This window comes from Glossina fuscipes, unplaced genomic scaffold, assembly GCF_014805625.2.
Source record: "Glossina fuscipes isolate IAEA_lab_2018 unplaced genomic scaffold, Yale_Gfus_2 1, whole genome shotgun sequence".
Classification (NCBI taxonomy): Eukaryota; Metazoa; Arthropoda; class Insecta; order Diptera; family Glossinidae; genus Glossina; species Glossina fuscipes.
In genome coordinates, this window is record NW_023998415.1 from 42,924,350 (window position 1) to 42,945,004 (window position 20,655).

General features: G+C 33.7%; 1 protein-coding gene across 2 annotated transcripts in view; it reads right to left on the reverse strand.

The window, feature by feature from the left end:
- Window positions 1-1,268: 1,268 nt before the first annotated feature.
- Window positions 1,269-20,655, reverse strand: part of LOC119631930 (PR domain zinc finger protein 1) — a 106,570-nt gene continuing 87,183 nt past the window's right edge. For both annotated transcript variants that reach the window (XM_038024520.1, XM_038024521.1), the window contains one exon: window positions 1,269-4,395. In XM_038024520.1, the coding sequence (XP_037880448.1) occupies window positions 1,877-4,189 (2,313 nt within the window). In that variant the 5' untranslated portion in view covers window positions 4,190-4,395 and the 3' untranslated portion in view covers window positions 1,269-1,876. The remainder of the gene's footprint in view (window positions 4,396-20,655) is intronic.

Sequence of the window (20,655 nt, forward strand, 5' to 3'; positions counted from 1 at the left end):
GGACTTTGCAATTATAGCGAACTGTATCCTTAGTGTAATAATTAATGCAGTGAAAACTCATTTAAATAGATTGGGCTTCTAATGGGAATAATGTCCACCAATGCCAAAGGAGTAGAAGACACATTCTGAAAAATCATATGAGAGCATCATCAGCAAAGATATTACAACAGTAAAGGTGATCTTAATACCAAGCCAAGAGAAATTTGCTAAGATATGCCAGATACATGTAGCATCTCTCTCAAGTCTTTTTAATAAATAAAATTAAACACAAAAATTTTACATTTAAATTCTTGTCGATGCAAAAATAACTCAAAAATTTATTTTCTTTTCTTTTAAAATCAAGTAAACATAAATGAAAAAAAGAAACAGAGAGAGAGATAAAGAGAGTAAGCGAGAGAGTGTGAGAGTGAAAAAAATCGGGAGAGTGAGAGAAAGATAGATAGCGAGAGATTGTGTAAAGGGAGAAGAGAGAATGGAAGAAGGTGTGTGAGAGAGAGGAATAGAGGAGGAGGAAGAGGAGCAAGCAATAGATATTTTATATAAATAATACGAACTAATTATAACCAATTAATATAAACAATTAATAATAGTAAAAATTATATAAAAAAAAAATTGTTTGTGGTAAAACTGGCCATTTTTTCTTTTGTTTTCTTTTAAATAAATAACAAAAAATAACTTAGAAAACAGATAAAATTTAATAAAAAAAAAAAAAAAAAAAAAATTTGTTTAAAGTAATATAACAAGGTGGCAAGAAATATGTTTTAATAAATTATTAAGAGTAAGAACAGAATGAAATATAATAACAATTAAGGAATGAAATAAATTTAACTAAACAAATTTTATTTTAATGATTTCTTAAAAGCGGGGGAATGTTTGGTTTTAATTACAAAACAAAATTTCAAATCATTTTATGAAATCAAAATATCAAAAAAAAAAAAGAAATAATAAATAATAATAATAAATAAATAAATTAAAAAAAAAAAAAAAATAAGAAAAAAAATTAAAAACAACAACAATACATTTTTGAAATTTTTAAAAAATTTTGAAAATTGTTTTTTTTTTTAATTTTTTTTAATTTTTTTTTTTTTTTTTTTTTTTTTCTTTCTTTCTTTCATTTCATTAGTTTGAGCCCTAGGGAGGATTATTTATTGGTATACATTGGAGAGAGGAATCATGTTTTTCTAAATTTAACTTTTATTAATTTAATTATTAAAAAATTAAAATAAATAACTTAATAAGAATATAATGTTAAAAATAAAATCTTTAAATATTTTGCTTTTAAAAAAATGAAATAAACTATAATTAAATTTAAAAAAAAAAATTTAACTTATAAATTCTACAAATGCTTTAGTAATTCTTTTTAATAAATTTTTTGTGCTTTTAATACTCTAAAGTAAAATTTATAAAAAAGTGAAACGAAATAAAAACTCGTACCCCCTTTTTTTGTGGGTTTGCGGCAATAGAAACTTAAAACATAAGTGATAATTATGAAATTTTTAATAATAATAATAATAATAATAATAATAATAATAATAATAATAATTGAAAGAGAGATAATTCTTTATGCTTCTATGTAGAAATTAAAACTGTTTTAGTGTACGTGTTTAAGCTTAGAGACTCAGTCTTGCTAGAGAGATTATCAAAATTAGGTTGTTGCCTTTACTACTTCGTATGCAGAATCTTAACTAACTAAACTATCCTACGTAACTAGTTTGTTGTAAGTAGGGGTTGTGGCGGGGCGGGTTAAACTGGTGTTAAATTTAATTTTCTTTAGGTCATGTTCATTCATTCAATATCTTTTCGAATACCAAGAGTGTAAACTCTCTTTAAAACGAGAGTTCAGCGTGTAAGGCCACCAGGTGAGTGGCACCGAGAACTAGGCACTCTCTGTTTTCACTACTATTGGCAATGGGCCAGCTATGGTATTATTTAAAGGGGAAGTTCGCGTGTAGTCGTCGGTTTTCAGCAGTAGCGGTATGTTCATTTTCATATCGGCCAAAAGAGGTAAAGCCGAACGATTGCCATCTGTCATGGATCCTGATGAGTTGTTGCCGCCGTTACCTGCCTGGGCTTTTTGCTGTTGAGCTTCGTAACGTGTATGTGTACGCATATGACGTGTGATCATATCACGCCTACACGCTGCATACGGACATTGCGGACATTTATATGGCTTTTCTCCAGTGTGTGTTCGCTGATGCGTAGATAAATGATCAGATCGAGAGAATACTTGACCGCAAACTTTGCACGTGTAAGGTTTGACGCCGGTGTGCAGTCGCATGTGACGTGTTAGCATATCAGAACGAGCAAACGAGCGATTGCACACCTCGCATGAATAGGCTTTGGCTATGTCATTGGAGGGGTTGCGTGACTTGTGCCGTGACGCCATGTGTTTGGCTAAACGGTCGTGTAGCGAAAACATTTGCCCACACACGGGACAAACATATGCAACGTCAGAGCCGGGTGGCATTTCTTCAACCACTGGTGATACATCAAGATTATACCGCCAGGCTACCGATTCTTTGGTAGTGGGGGAAGCTACGTCACCTTTAATTACCGGTACACCTACAGTCGTAGTAGCAGCGTGTGGATGCAGTGGATGCATAGGCATTTCAAGTTTAATCATAGCCGCCGCTGCCGCAGCAGCAGCAGCGGCATGAGCTGCAGCTGCGGCCGCTGCCGCAGCCGTATGCGTTGTCATCCCATAAGGTGAAACTGTTGCTGCGTTACTTGCCGTGTTCGTTGTGAAATTATTGCTGGTTGTTATGCTTCCGGTAGCCCCGCTATTGCTGCAAGGTGACATAGCTGCTGACGACATGGGCTGTTGGCTGGGTGGTAGCATCATAGTTGTAGCTGGCAAGGGTGATGGGGATTTGTACTTTTTTGTTAACAATTCACCAGTAGGCGTATTGCTGCCACTGCGCACTGAGAGATCTAATGGTCTTTCTTGCGGAGGGGGCATGATGGCCGGATCAATGCCGCTGGCTGTTGCAGGAGATGATCTCTGTCCCAAGCCACCGCTCGCTGATGTTTCACTGCGTGGCGGCGAAGGTAAGGTCACGGACATCGATGGAGGAGGAGGAGGAGAGCTGTGTGCCTTTGTTGCCACCAGACTTGTACGAGTAAACTCCATGGCTTTCATGTGCTCTTTTCCTTGATCCTCGTCTTGTTCCTGTTTTAATTGCTCGAAATGTTGCTGTTGATGTTCTCTACTTGATGGTGAAATTTCCTCCAATTGCGAAGACGCTATCGATGAAGGAGTATGTTGCATGGGCGATGGATAGAGATCTTGGCGACGACGAAACACTTCATTTAGATACTTGGTATGCAAGTAATAACCAAATAATGGTGACGGTATGGGAAAATAACGATCGTAAGGACTACTACTGCTACTGCTTAAGTGGGGTTCAGTCTTAATATCCACAGACAAAAGGTTGGTATCTTCCGATTTTATAAGCTTTACATCGGCAGCAGTCGTTTCGCTAACATTTATAGGACTAATAGGCAAGCGAGTTGGACTGCCGTCATTATCCCCAATAGACATATTTTCTGTTGAATCTGCCTCATCTCCACTACAGCTTACCCGTTTATGTTCATCTTCTTCATTACAATTGTTATTCGCTTCTTTTTTGATAACCCTTTCGCCACCACCGCCACCACCGCCACCATCGCCATCGTCGCCATCGTCATCTACTTCCATGTTTAAATGATTGGAATTCAAACTGTTGTTATTATTGTTGTTGTGTAATTTATCTAAAACAGCCGATAAACGTTTACGTTTACGCTGCTTCCAAGGTAAAGGAGAGTTATTGTTATTGTTAATAGTTTTGTTGTTGTTGCTATTACTATTGTGATCATTTAAATTTTCATTACTATGCGTACTACTACTGCTATTATTCGGTTCATGGTTTTGAGCGGCTACTGCAGCGGCCGCAGCGGCTGCAGCTGCTGCTTGCTGTTGCAAACTCAAGGCCAATGGCAAATTATGCGGCAAGCCATATGGCATATGACTATAAGGTGCGTAATGATGACCGGAGACGTGCGGAGGCAAATGTTGCTGTTGTTGTTCATTGTGCTGCTGGTGTTGCGGTTGCTGATAGTGGTGGTGCTGTTGATGGTGTTGATGGTGGTGATGGTGGTGATGGGATGCTGCATGATGCCCCATGGGGTCGGTACCTTCTGCCATAGTCATTAGGTCAAAATTTATGAGAAAGTTTTGTTTTCTAGAGTTAATAAAGTAATTTTTATGTCTGTTACGCACTGAGCGCCGTCTAAGTAATCAGTAGCTCGCTGATTGTCGCGAGTATTACTTAAAGAAAAACACAGCCGACTTCCTTTCCTCTTCTTCTTCGTCTTCCTTAAAATAAGCTTCTTTCTTAGTTCGTGATCGAGCAAATTCTAAAAAGAAAATTGAAGAAAAGAGAAACAACGAGAAAATTAAAACAATAAATAAACAAAAGGAAATTAATAATTACGAGGAAATATAAAAATGTTGATATAATATAATAATGATATAATAAATAGACTTTGAAAACTAATACATTATATATCAAATTTTAATTTAATGCTTAATTTTTCACTTTGACTGTTCTTTGTTTTTTGTTTTTGTTTTGCTTGTAAATTTATGTGCACGTTATGCTATCATAAACCTTATCACACAGTGACAATAATTTCTGATGGCTTTTTTTCCCCAAATTGTTTGGAATCTTTTTTGGCAACAATCGACAATATTGGCCTAATGGAGATTGGGTATGGCATGGTAGAGTGGTACGGCCAAAGTGACCAGACCATTTCAGTGATATTGCTGTAATTTGTTTTCTCTAACGTACCCTTAAGGGTGTACATTTCCTGTCTGCCGTTTAGTTTATGTCATGTCCATAAATTGAACTTAAATCTTTGAAATAGAACAAGACTTTTACGCTGCGTTGATTTTTTACTGATTTTCATTCCCATGTATTTTATTTTTCCGCAAATGAAAGTTTTATGATGCGAAAATTTATTGTTCTCTCTCACTCATATACATATTTTAGGAATAAATTTCAAATAGTTTTATACATATACATATATATATGTATACATGTATAAAAGAGTGCACGGAATGAATGCCATATAATCATATGATATTTACGGCGACCAATGGATGACCATCAAATAAGTAAACTTAAATTTATTCTTAAATTTTTATAATCTAATCCTATTGCAGGGGGAAAGAAAATTAAGAGCAATCTTCTGCTTATACTTAATTATTTACTTGAACTCTTGCCATATCTTAAAGAAGTTTTCTCTTATGCATTATTATTTTTGTAAATCTGGAAAATGAAGGCGTTTTTTTTTTTTTTTTTTTTTTTTTTTTTTTTTAATCTAAAAATTTTGGTTTTTTTTTTTTTTTTTTTTTTTTTTTTTTGTTGATGGCCTTCAACTATGGGTATATACCTTGGCTTTGGTAGAAAAATGTGAAAAAATTTATCGTTCTAAGGCAACGGGCTGTTCAAAGGGCTTTTTAATCTTCTTGTGCTTTCTTTGAGGTTAAATCGAAAGATTTGATATATATACATATATATTTTTATTTTTATTTTTTTTTTGTAAGATTTCAAAGCCTTACAGTGTTCGCTCCAACAGCCGTTGCAAGTTCTTTTATTAAAATTTATGTTGGATCGTCTTATTGATCGTTATACAAAGTAAATAAAACGAGCGTGCTACTGAAATAAGTCCCAGAAATGAAAGCGATGAAGAGAATGAAGGGCTTACCCCCTCCCCCGATGTGCTCAGGACAAAATGGAATTGCTTCTGCCATCCAAATTATACCATATTTATATATACATAATATTGTCATGGAAGGAAAACTAATCTCGGAGTAAGAGAACTACGAAGATGGCAATTGATCTTCTTGTCCCCATTATGTAATAAAAAATTTTTGATTGTTATTTTTAAATGTGTTTCGCAACTTTATAGCCAACGCAACGTAAAGCCATCAGTTTATTTATAGAACATATATAATAGGACAACTTGAATGTTCATTATGATTAACAAGGGATAACGCTTTTGAGTTTGAAAAGAATTGAGAAAGATTAAGGGGAACTTAATTTAATCGCTAACCTGCAAATGCTACTACGTATGGCCTTTATTTATTTTAAATGCATTTTTTTACACTTCTTCGATTGGATTCGCATAATTAGATTGTGGACGGTGCAGGTTTATTTACAATTCCGACGGAGACTTTTAGCCAAAAGCAGAGTTTTAACATTTCACAGTACTTTACTCTTTCGAGAGCTCACACACACTCGATCGATTCCTCTCCTCGGATGATATGATTCAAATCGGTTTGCTTTAAGTAAAGGTGCCTTTCGAAACAAATCATGAACACCCACTCTTCATTTTGATATTTTTTGTAAAACCAATTCATTTCTTTTATTTCACTGGAAATTATCCTTCATCATTTTTTACTTCAACGGGATGGACAGTGGATGGACAGTTTTCATGCAGATATACTTTATCATTTTATATATGTGATTTTCTTAGTGACGTAATACAATCGTCATTGTAAGTCTCTTTTAGGTAATGAAAAAAAACTTTATAAACTCTTTGACCCTCCCTCTCCACAATATGGCTGATAAAATATTTGCAAGTGCTTTGCTGGAAAGGAGAGTGTAATCGTCATCTGTAAACACCTACACTACGTTTTTAACTGCCATACACAATTGCTAAGAACAACAAAAACGCAACACACTTCAAAATATGAATATAAATGCAAACATTACACTGCCTGAATAACAGTACGAGAAAGAGGAATAAGAAGACAGTTTGCCATGATAGAAAGAAAAAAAAAAAAAAAAAAAAAAAAAAACAAAAAAGAAGGCGACAAAAATTTACAACCAATAATCGCTAAGGTGGGGGAGTAAGAGTACGTAAAGTGTTGCATATACACCTAAATAGGCAGCAAGAAAACAAACCCATCAACAATATGCATATAGCTGCTTATATCTGTAAGAAAGCAAACCAAACCCATCCGCATACAAGGCGGAGTACGTAAATAAGCGTTTAAGTACGCGTTCATAAAATGGTTGAAAGGTATAAAAAAAAACAAAAAAATAAAAAATAAAAAATAAAAAAATAAAGAAGTAAAAATAAATGAATAAATAAATAAATAAATAAAATGAAAACACACAATAAACTAGATCGCAATTATATGTTGGTTAAGTGAAGTGTGCGTAAAACCATTCTATTTGTGGTAATAGCAGCAATATTTTTACTAACCGTAGGATAAATTCAGCTTTTTTTAATGCCTCTCATATGGCATATTATAGGAAGCTTGGCGAGTATTTCTCTCTTCGCATTTGCTGAATATATTCAGATTTACCTAATAGAATGTTAGAAAGAGTCGTAGAAACGACAACTTTTTCGAATGATATCAAATTTTCGATCGAAGAGCTACGAACCGTGCAAAGGAGAAATTTTCTCAGAAATTATTAAACTGAATTGATCGACGTTGCCGATCATCCCCATATTGCAGTTTAATGGGAGAAATAATTTCGTTTCGTTTCTAATCATCAAACGTAAACATTGGGGATTAATTCTTGATTAATTGGCGTCAACTTTGTGTCTTTGTTGTTTATGAACAGACCAGTAAGTAACCTTGAGAGTGCTTAGAGAGACAGAAAATTAAAGGAATTTTTTAACAGATGGCACCACCTATGTTGAGAGTACATTAAGCTTATGCGAATGTACGCAATACCGAGAAAGACTTGAGGCCGGCATTAGCTCGAAACAGTTCTTTAACTTTGCCGCTTTTTCCTTTGGCAAAGGCAAACTGGCTTCTCAATCAGCGTTCCTCACTGTATGATGATTCTCTTAAGCTACGGCTGAGTCATGTGCACGTTCCTTCTATAGGAAGAAGCGACTATTTGCTTCCGAGCGTTTTGAACTTTGCCTTTTTATTCGATCACATGGTTCACATTCACACATGCAACTCGAAGCCTTCTTACATATGACGATGTTATAAAAGATTTTTGAAGCATTAGATTTGCCTTCTTTTAGAAGATTCTTGTTACTTGTTACTCTTGGACTGACAAATTATGCGACTGTCACAGTGATATCAATGAACTCAGTAATGCCACTGATATTTCACAAGGGCTGAAGGTTTCGATTTCGCGCAAGACAGTCTCGCTTCTGATATAAGCACGGCTATATCCGTGTAACCGAGAAGGAATTCATCTACGTAGAATAACTGCATGCGGCTTTGCTAAGAGTTTTACTCAAAGATGTCTGCTTTCGGAAGACTAGGAACAGCCTTTCAGAGAGTTAGCCTATTGTGGCATTCCGGAGACACTGTGGCCTCTAGTTATCGCTTCTTATTTACCCGTCATGTGTCATCGGTCATACTAAAGCGAGACATTACGCAGTTGACAAAGAGTGCTTTTGCCTTTGTATAGAAGGCAAGTGCATATCAGTTTTATCATTCATTAGACAATTTTGACGACATTGACGGCTTGATCTTCACGCTGTTGATGAAAATCATTACGCGAAAATATTTACAATCAAATCCGAATAATTCGGCCTGACCTGCGACGTATACTGCTTCTGTTACTCTAATTACGGATGGTGTCATGGAAAAGTTGGATCTTCAAAGATAACTTGGCAGAAAAGCTAAAGAGAAAATTACAGAAATAAATCTACAATACCATCATCAGCAGTACTCTTTTATTAATCCTCAATTAACTCCACCTTTATATCCAACCAATGTTGAGAAAATCAAGATCCAAACATTTTCGCAAATTCGTCTTAGCCATGCAATTGCAACTCACTAATGGATCTTAAAGAAGTCTTCCTCCCATCTCACGTTTAAACTTATTATGTCCTGATACAATCAATACGAGAATTGCTATAGTCAAGTACGTATCGAAAGCGTCTTGTCTGTGTAGAAGACAAGCGACCTTCTCCAATTTTTTGCTTCTCGTCATTATTAATTAGCGACTGTTGGCTGTTAGCAGTCAGAGAGATTCTTCCCCGTTATGATTTATTTACTTGTCATATTTCTTTGCATTTTTGGCGCCTATAGATTAATTATTTTTTGTTTTTAATAATTGAAATTTTTTTCTAATTACTTGTTACTTTGTTTGCATGTAATGTTTAGTGGAAATAACCTCTTTGACTTATAACTTCAATACTTTTGTAATTTCTGTACTGTGTACTATTGTCCGTCGATTCAGGCGCTCGTTCAGTCATTCATTCATTATTGAGTAAATGATTTCAACCTGTTTTGATTCATTTATAATTTATGCTCATATTTAATTGTTTAACTCACTGTAATTAACAATTATTTGTTTATATGCATCTAAATATTATGCAATCATAAATGTGCAGGTAATTTATATAATTTGGTTATTTTGTTTTTTTTTGTTTTTTTCTTTTTCTTTTCTTGAAATGTTAACTTTTGAACCGCTTTAAGTGATTCTGTAACTAATTATCTATCGACGCACATGCATGCATGCACAAGTATATTTTCATCTAGTATGGCAATCAAATAGGTAAGGTTAGGTAGGTAAGGTTCGGTTTCAACGAAATCATAATTCCTATCCTATCGTTGATAAATATATGGCTCGTTGTAAAGTATATCTTGCATTTTATATAGAATTCTGAATTTATTCAATTATACCTCCTCGTACTATATATATATATATATATATGTTCCCAAATATTTGCATTTTGCTTTAGAATATGAAATAAAAAAATAGAAATTTTTAATTTCTGTATTTGGAAAAGCAATTTACTTCAACGTTTTTTTTCATCTCATCTCGAACTTATAGGGAAATAAATTAGCCCGGGTAAATTACTGGGCAAGACTTTTCTTCTTCCGATAACGTAAGTACCTAAGCTTAAATTTGGTTGTAACCGGTTTTACTCATTTGCTTTAAATTCCCTTCCCTTTGATCACGCAACTCCCTTAACTCCCTTCCCTAATCAAGCGAACTAATTTTTCATATGGGAAATTTTCTAAGTCTTACGGCGTCTTAGGCGTATGAAATTGTTTGTCGTCATGCTCAAAGAAAATTACGGTGAAACGGATGACAGGTTACTAAACGCGAATTAGTGCTCGGCCGGCAATAAATGAATTTTCAAAAAAAAATCCGTTCGCATTTCGCTCAATGCTTCTCCTTCGTTACATGTTTGTTCGCTTACTCTCTACGTGACGGAATATATGAACTTGGACCTGAATGTGGATCCTGAGTGTGAGAGCGTGAAAGTCAAAAGTCATTTTGAACCTTATAATAATTAATCGTGATGTTAAGCAGACATTATTTAATTTTTATTTACTTATTTATTTTTATTTTTTTATTTAATGCATTCTGCTGCTAGCTGCTAACTGAAGAACAGAATTAATATACCATTGCTGTCCATCGGTGAGTATAAAAATTATTGTCTAAATATTATGTACTAAATTATACGAGATGCTAATAAACCTTATGAATATAAAATGCTTGACATCATTATTAATTCCCAAAAAACTTTATCTTATAAATTCATAAAGCGTTGGCATAATCATGGCCAACTAATTACACTTAAATTGCTCCACAATTGTTGGCCAAGTTTTCAAGTTTAAAGACGTAGTAACAAATGATAAAAAAAAAAAAAAAAAAAACGAATGGTGTTTGTAATGCCCCGTAGCTAGACAGGGTGCAAAGATTTTGTAAGAGGATATAAATAATTTTTTCTGTGTATCCACACAACCTGAGATATATTAAGTTTTAAGAACGCTATTATATTGCCTTGAAATATATATCGAAGATCTCGTATATTTTAGCAATTTAGTAATAAAGTCTATCCAAGTATCTCTGTTGTAAAATTGCGATTACGATTTAAAATCTTTATCGTTAGCAATAAAAAAATGATAACATGTCGTGAATTCCTCGTAAAGTTGAAGAGTACATACTCGCTTCGCTGTAGGTTCACCAAAAATTAGCAAAACTTCTAAAAATTACTATTATTTGCTTTATAATCTACATTCCCTCCCGTATAGCGAATGTTGTGATGCGGTTTACTTTACTTCAACTATACCCCTTATCGGCATTGTTCGCATATGTATGTTGTGTAATAGCTTACACAGGCGACGGCGACGGCGACGGCGACGGCGACTTGGGGTAACGTGCAAGTTATGCTATGCTTATGAAATAATCTTTTCACATTTTTTTCTACTTCCAAAATTTATGCCGAACGGTTAGGTGCTTGCATGTATCTTAATCAATTTTTGACTTGAAAAAGTCATTTACTGAGAAAAATTGCTGCAGCAGACATTCCATGGATTTCAATAATTTTTTTCCCAACTATTTGGTAACAGGGCAATACAGTATCGAAAGAACGACACTGGTTTGATAGCAATTCAATCATCGACCCATTTTCGCACTTCTTCAGCTTGTCGAAATCGTGTCCCAGCCAAGCCGTGCTGCTTCGATCTGAACAAGTCGTAGTCAGAAGGCGACATGTCTGGTGAGTATGTGCTGGGTTCGGCAGAACTTCCCATTCGAGCTACAACCTTGCTTGTATCCTTGACAACTCCTGCAACATGTAGCCGAGACTTGTCGTGCAAGAGGATGACTTTGCGTCTGGTAGGACTACCAGCTATTTCTGATATTTTTTGCAACAATACATCGTTTAATTTGTTCGACTGACCTCGTCAGATATCTGCCGTAACACTTTCATTCAGTTTCAGGAGCTCATAAAACACTACACGTTGCTCATCCCAACATGCGCGCAGCAAAACTTTGTGGCCGTGAATATTGCGCTCCGATATCAGTGTCGATGGCTGTCCTCGTCCACAGAAAACTCTTACCATTTTTGTTTAGCAAGCAATGAATAAGCGATCTTGAAACGGTTCGTAATGGTGTTATGGTCAGTTAACTCGTATGGTACCGCTCTTTGGATTTTTCCCAATACGCGTTCTTTGAAAGTTTGAACCGTCAACTGTGATATAATGGAGCAGCATCGCTATAAGCCTTTAAACGTGTTTAACAAGTCTCGGTAGCCTTGTTTCATTACAGTTCCTTAACAGTGGCGACTTTCCCTATTTACGTGATTCTGATATATACTGAGTTTAACGAGAGGTTGAGTTTGAAATTTTAAGTGCTTGTGCAATTGCTTTGTACAATCAGATAACTTTTATTAAAGTTTTTATTATTACGTTACTTGTGATTAATGCTACTTGTTTCCAATTCAACCCTACATAAACGAACAAATGTAGTCACCAATCGTTTAATTAACTTTAGTTTGAAAAACTTTTAAAATCATTTAAAGTTTTTGTTTTATGAAATAAATTACTTTAGATATGTGTGAAACTAATTTGATACACTAAAGTGTAATCGTATATAAAAGCAATGTTTGCTTGTGTTTGTTTCCTAGCAAAAAAGATCGAATACATTGTTAGCTATAGCATCCGTAATACATTGAATGAATATAAACTTGAAAGAATCTGCCTTTTCTCACTTTCCATAAACATTTTCGGTCTACCGTTGCTATAGTTGTGGTAGACTGGTAGACTGATAGACTGGGGGACTGGTTGATATTTTTATATTCCACAATACTTGCACGCTCAGATTACATTACATGTATAAGAATGTAGGCAATATTCAAAAAGTATGCAAATAGAGCCAACTTTTACTAAATCAATCGAAGGAGAGCATCCCGTCTGCATCGTATTAACTCAATCTATCCGGCTAAAGTTTAACTCATGGTTTCTATGCTTATGTTCTGTACATTAGCAGTTTTAGCCGAAAAACGAACGATATTCACTTGATGTATTTATTATGAAACGATCGTTATATGACAATAATTTGACCATTTTAGTATATCTTCAAAGCAATCGCTATGTATAAGAGTAGAGTGTTAAGAGCATCAATATGTTGAATCAATTTTTTTTTCTTTTTTTTCTTCTTCCAGCAACAAAGTGAATGAAAAATATTAATTAAAGTATTTTTCAATCTGGGTGGCAACTACTTCTGCTCATCGTTTAGGTAATTTTCGAAATCCATTTCGAAAGTATGTTTCATCTTTTGAGCCTATACCCAAGCGAGCTCACATTTGAATATCGCGCTAAATTTGTCTAAGTTTATCACCCCACGAGTGTTTTGCTGCATTGCCAATGTTATTGGTTCGCATACTCTGCATCGTGCTTACTTCAATTTTGGATATCGTAGCGCATCCACTGTCCATCATACGCATTGACGCAAAACTACACCTATCCAAATCTCCAAGAAACTATGTTCGATACGTTTATCCAATTGCGTACAGCTTGAAGATACCACAGTTTTATTCTACACCCTATAGTCCTGCCTACTTACCCTTTTGGCAAATGAACTGAACCAATTAACAGTCGTAATAATATTTTGTTATATAAAATAATTGTGGAAAACTTTCAGTGCAATCGAATTATTTTTTCAGTCCGCTTCCAAATAATGATTTTTGCAAAAAAAAAACAAGATACAAAAAAATCACTCATATGGCAATAAAATGCCATTATATTAATATATATACACATAGTGGGCCATCTTATCATCATGCATCACATGCGCCGATTTATCGGAACCGCTTTCGCATAATGTTGCTTATGGAAAAGTAGGCTCTCATAAATACTAAGTTCTAGTCTAATGTCACTTTATACGAAAAACAAGCGAAAAATGACATTTTTTTTTTTTTGTTATTTCTCATCATTTTATACTTTTAGGCGATCTGATGTAGGGTATTTAAGGGTCAGCTTTTGAGCAATTTGTTTGTAATATTTTAACATATTAATTTTCGGACAATTGCCTTTCTAGAATTGTTATTGTGCTCAGTTAGGTGAGGCCATAATAGTATGCACACAATTTTTACATAAATCATAGCCCTTGTAAAAAATTGCAACACTAAACGAAAAAAAAAAAAAGAAAAAGAAAAAGAAGAAAGAAAAACTGGACATTAAAACAGTAAGGATAACATTAAAATGCCAAAAGAAGGAACAAATTATCGTAATTACACGGGGAGTTAGTGTTAAATACATTTGACGTTTAAGCTGGTTATTGTGTTTCCCGAAATTGTAAGCCATTAATTTTTCATAATTATATTAAACAGTTGCTTTTTTTGTTTTTGTTTTTTTTTTTTTTTTTTGCTCTCTTCATACTTTATAGAAAGGACTCGCTGAAATGATACGAAGAATAGGAAAAAAAGAAAGCTGATGAAAAAAACGAAAAAAGAAAAAAAAAATCGCGTGACCTTTTTTTCTATTATTATTCTTTTTTAAGCAAAGCAAACAAAAAACAAAAACTAATTAAACAAGACAATAATTGTATGCAGTTTGAAACGAATTTCGATTCCCCTGCAAACGTTAATTAAAACAATAGGTAATAAGCATAAAACAATGATGAAAATCTAAGCTCATCAGTATACTGGAATCATAAAAACGCCTTATACCTATATACATATATACCGCTATAATTACTTACAGGAAAGAAGCGAAAAAAAAGGGAATTTATAAGGAGAGCCGATCGCAGTCTATTGGATGGATTTTTATTACATTAAAATAAACTTATGATAATCATATGTACAATAAGAGAAGAACAAGTGGTAGACGGATACACTGAACGCTTTTTTCCCCTAACGCTAATCTCTTTTCTATTGTTTTAATGTTTCCTAGCACTAAAAGCCGATGTTCAGTGGACCAACAACCCAAGCGGAATGTTCGTTAAAAGTCGTAGCACGATATGCCAAATGAAGTAGAGCCTTGCGCGTCCGTTTTCAATGACCGCGCCGATGAAGAGGGTCTTAAATATATTGCTGTTTGTTATTCCTCATCGTTACATTGAACATTTTACATACCTTGCTATTTGCTAAGTAGTGGATATAAAAATTTAATAAAACAATATTTTTTTGGCGCTAAGTTTATTTTCCTGCTGGCATTTTAGTTAGATAGAAAGCGAAAAATAATTTTTATTTTCTTTTATTTGAAACTGTCATGAAAACTGAGATGACAGCGAAAGTGCTTAAATTAAACGGTTGCTATTTAACATTTCAAGCACAAAATTATTTAGCGTATTATGTATGAATAAAAAGAAAGACAGTCAATTATAATATCGCCGTTGTTATCCGTAGGATTATAAAAAGCTAAACGATGTTGATAATAAAAGAAAAGAAATGACAAGAAAAAAGCAAAAAGCAAAACAATACGTTTAAGAAGAATTTAAGTAAAAACTTTTGATAATATTTTGATTTTCTTTTCTTTTTTTTTTTTTTTTTTTAACTAACTTAAGAACACAAGTACGCAAAGTACATTCACTCCTCAAACCTAATCTTTCATATTTATCGATTGATATGAACGAACGATTAAGTAAACTAATGTTTATGCTCTCATTGAATTCATAATCATATGCACACACATTTAACATGTAAATGACACGAAATGTGTTATAATGTTCGCTACTCTTTAAATGGCTAGTAAAAAAAAATTAATTCCCAACCGAACATTCGCTACAGCAGCGATTTCTAGATGGATATCACATTAACGCAACATAGATTGGAATGAGGGAAAGGAATTTCTTTTAAACTTCTTAACAAATCGATTGAATATATCTCGTATCATTTCTATGCATATTGATGGCATTTTGCAAATGAGGCCGCAAATTAAAAGTCATGTTCAACATAATGTATCCGCGGGGCTAGGTAAGAAAAAATATTCCAAACTTTTATATAAATACATTGTTTTTTTTTTTTTTTTTTTTTTTTTTATTATACCCAGTACTGTAAGACGGAGGGGAGGTATTCTTATTTTGTTTTTGTTTTTTTTCCAAAATGTATGTAACACTTAAACGGACGTTTCAGAGATTTTTTAAAGTATATACATATTCTTGATCAGCGTGAAATTCTGACTTGATTTAGCCATGTCTGTCCGTCTGTGTGGTGTGTACTTTTGGCAATCTCTTGGTCGCCAAAATAAAAATATCGACTTCAAATTTGGTAGGACAGAGGGACATGCCTTGAGGAGAATTCTTTTATATGCTTTCAAAATGATGTAGAGCTTTCGACCGTCTATCGCATCAGGCGGATATAATACACCTTGTTGGTATATAGGTATAGATTGGTAGACATTATAGGGATTTTGTAATGGATTTTTTTCGTTACGAAGACTCATTTCAAATTGAAGAAGATTTTTGTTTCTTTTCAAATTAGCTCCGTTCGAAAAACTCAACGGTACAAGACTGTAGTTAATTAGCTAATCGAGATCGTATATATATTATAAGAGCTCTCTCTGATGGCCTTATGTTTTTTAAGTGCAAAATTTCATATAAAAGTGCACTGTTGCCTTGTGCTTAACTATATAAGAATTTAAGATTCTTCAATGACAGCGAAAAAGAGAAGAAAAAAAAATTACCCTTTGGGATACGTTTCTGTTGTAAACAAATACATAAATGGCTGTGCTAAGCTTCTTCAAGCAAAATGCCAATAAACTTTAATAACCAAACTTTTCAAGTAAACGATAAATAAACACTTAACAAATATATAATAAGTTGTGTTAAATATGCGAATGCATGCGTATGAGTTTGTATAAGTATAACCGATAACTACGTATTTAAATATTATAACACTTATTAAATATTTACTTAAATAATGTGAGTGTGAATGTAATTGTTTGTCTGCTTTGTTTGCATATTTCTTTGCTGTCCAGTCTGTCTCGCAAGTCTCCGTTTCACGTTAGTGCTAAGCAGCTAATGAACAGAGCAAATATGACTGTAAATGTAACAAAAATGACAACAACTTAATTATGTATAAATAACAAAATTCTCGGTTAACAATTTAAACCAAAAAAAAAAAAAAAAGAAAAAAAAAAAGAAAGCATTAAAAATGAAGCAGAAGAATGCCTTTTGAAGCGAATTGTGTAGGCGATCGATTATACCCGAAGATAGGAGATATGAGATAGGAGACAGGAGACAGGAGACAGGAGACAGGCTTAAGAAGCACCTAGACTAAACTTACTTTACTTGCTCTTGCTACAGGCTTACAAAATTATTATAACGATAACTTCATTATCGCAAAGCAGGCGAACGAACGAACGAACGATCGGCCTTGTCGTTTACATTCAAACACAATTTTTACGAATTGATTAAAAAAAAAAAAAAAAAAAAAAATGTTATATAAAAATTATTGAAAAATTTTGTACACACAGTTGAACACGGTGCAAGAAAGCTAGCATGTAGCGTGCACATATGTTGCTTTTATTCTCTTCAAATTGTTCGTTACCATTAACGTAATAATTTGCACTGATCTTCTAAATCCACCCCTGGCACTATCTTATATTGCCTGCATGCAATAGACAAGCGGAGAGCGCTCATCTTCCCTGTAAAACAGCACTTTCACTCACTTAACACTAGTACACTAGTGTGCATTTATCTTGAGTCAACTATCTTAGAATCAACATTTAAACATACAAATAAACATCATATAATAAGTATGAATATGTTTATGTGCAAGTTTAGTAGGAGTTTAATTTTGCTGCATTGCGCTTATACCACATGATATATGAATATTGTTGCCCGAACAAACAACAACAACAACAACAACAGCAGCAGCAGCAGCAGCAGCAGCAAACGGGAACGACAGCAACACATTTTCTGCTCGAATTCACATTCTCTTTTAACTAAAAACACGCCATGTAGCTAACCCAGCCAATATACAACACTCTAACACTCTAACGCCAACTATCACCATTACCATCATCATCGCCATCGTCATCGCCATCGTTATCCCATACCACCACTACTTACTACTCAGCTCATAGATATATGCATATGTATGTATATAATGCAAAGTAAACTCGTATAACTGTTTAAATAACTTCTAAGTGGCTTCGAGGCTATCCGGGTAGAGGAAGGAGGGAGTATTTTTTTATTTTTATTTTTATTTTTATTTTTTTTTTTTTTTTTCATTTTCCTTTATTTTCAACTGTGTACACAACAAGCTTTCATTCACATGCCAAATCAGTGGAAAAGCATGAAAATACTTTCATATGGATGAGGTGTTGATGATGTTGATTTTATAAAATGAATTTTCTTTTTATTACTTAACAGTAGTGTGTACGCCAACAACAGGATGTTTGTATGCGCTGATTCTATGTAAGGATAATGGGAATTTATTCTTTTATTTGTTATATTACTTGCTTTCTAGTATATATATATATGTTCAAATGCTTAACGATTTAATTGCCAATACGATGGACGATAGACTTGAGAGGAAAGTTTCAACATTTTTGCACTTGAAACACTTTAAATAACTGATCCCATACATAACAGGGCTGCTTATTTGCCGAAGCGAGGCAATCGTTAAGTTCAATTTATGTACTAAATTCTTTAAAGCCTCACGTATTCAATATCAACGATGCCCCCGCCACCCTGCACTAAAACTTTTGCCCATAGAATGGATTTTCATAATTTAAATTCTATATACAATCGATTTTATTGTTAAAGAAATTTTTTTTTCTCTTTAACGACTCAATTATTTAAATAAACATGAACTATATATATTACGTATATGTATCGGTTAAGATCGTTCTTAAGCTTTTGCTTTAAAGATGCATATGAAAGAAATCGATTAACTTCGAAGTCGAACAATCAATTCAAAACGATTCTCCTTCGTAACTACAGTACAGAAAATCTAAACTGAATTGATTTGTGAAAAAAGTATTGAGGGATATTTGCAAAATCAGCCAATCAGCAGCGAAGCCATGCTGCTTCGATCTGAATAAGTGATAATCAGGAGATACCAGATCTGGTGAGTAAGCTGGGGTTGACCGAACTTTCCATTCGAGATGTGACAATGTATCTTGGACAAGTCTTGCAACCAGTGGCCAACAATGGCATTTTCATTTAATTCGTGATGAAACAGCATCATCATAACTCGTGTTCGGTGGGCTTCGGCAGAGCAGACTTCTTCAAATAAACAACAAAAATAATGCCTTTGGAAGAAGAAGAATTTTGAGCGTTCCACATTTAGCGTTGGCGTACGCTCAATAAATCAATAATATTAAAAGGGAAACTGTCATTTTATATAGAGGAAGGTCAAAATCATCGAATACAACCGCCACCTATTCCTTTATCATTTTTACCTATAGAAGTCGTTGGTGAAAATCCTAATAATTAAATATTTACCTTAGACACTACTAACCCACTAAATTTAGCTGAAACTTCACGGTTAACTGCTCTTTAGTAAGCGGCAAATGAAAAAAAGCCAATCATTTCAGTTTGTTCCATAAATCTCTCCATCGATTCGAAATTTCTGCGGTTGCAGTAGTCACACATCATATGAGTCGAAATAACTCTTTGTGTTTGGGTCGGAGCAAGACATTGGTTAGGGTGTCCAGCTTCCTACTTTCACTATTGTCAGCAACTAATTTTCAGATAACGTCGATCGTTTCATTTGTTATATAGTCAAAAATACCGAGCAAAGACCCCTTAACGTGTTTACTTGTTTCGATGTTTCTTCTTCACCAATATTCATCCATAATCTCTTCTATATCGGTACTTGGTATATATCGTAAATTTTGTGATGGAAATAATTTGAAATTCGCAACCTTTTGTGAATCGGGTTTTGGTATTTCAGCTCTTCTACGGGTATTTAGTAACAGATCTTACCCATTGCAAGACTTAAGATAGTCTTGTAAATGTGGAATAAATTCGGCAGATTTTGAAGGCTCCTCCAAAGCAAAGATCTAGGCTGACATGGTGCTCAAGAATACCATGCTGTGTTTGTTTGCCAAGTCTTTGTTGTAAAACTTATATTCTATGACACGAAGAAGAAAGATTTCGAAAAATATTTCGGCTGTGCATTCTACAACAAATAAAATGCGAGTAAGAAAATTACATTTGCCTGTGCCGAACCTGATGATATAATTAGGGCCAAATATATATATATATATATATATGTATAAGAGTCCATCTCATGGTAATGCGAAAACGGTTCCAAGACGATTTTAACGCAAGTGTAGTGCCACTAGTAGGTAGTGCGCCAGAGATAGAGAGAGAGCGATAGAGAGGGAGCAAAAGAGAAGGGGGAGAGAGAGAAATATATATATATATATATATATATATATATATATATATATATAGAGAGAGAGATGAGAATGGTAGGAGGGAGAGAGCGATAAAGAGGCAAGGCGTGAGTATATACAATCAGAAAAATCATTTCCTGAGCAGATGTCTGGTGATAATTGGCAAATTCTTAATTCATTTTAAAATGCATCCAATTTAAAAGCAAACGAAAGGAGAGAAGAAAATTTAACAGTAAAAAAAAAAATAAATAAATAAATAAATAAAAGATAAGTAAATAAAATAAAATAATAAATTAATCATTTATTTTCAATTTCCTTTTCAATTTTTCTGCAATTAAACTAAATTTTTAATTTCTATAATTTTTTAATAATTTCTGATTAACAACTAACAGCGTAAAATGAAATAAAATAAAAAAAAAAAAAGATAATAAATAAATAAATAAAATTAAAACCAAAACACCTGTTTCAATTTGTTTTATATATTGCATACCACTCCTACCACAAGTATTGATATGTGCCTGAGTTTGTATGCATTTATGTGTGTGTTTGTGAAGGTGCGTTAAAAGAAATCTTCGACTTCTTAAAACCATTCAAATGCGAGG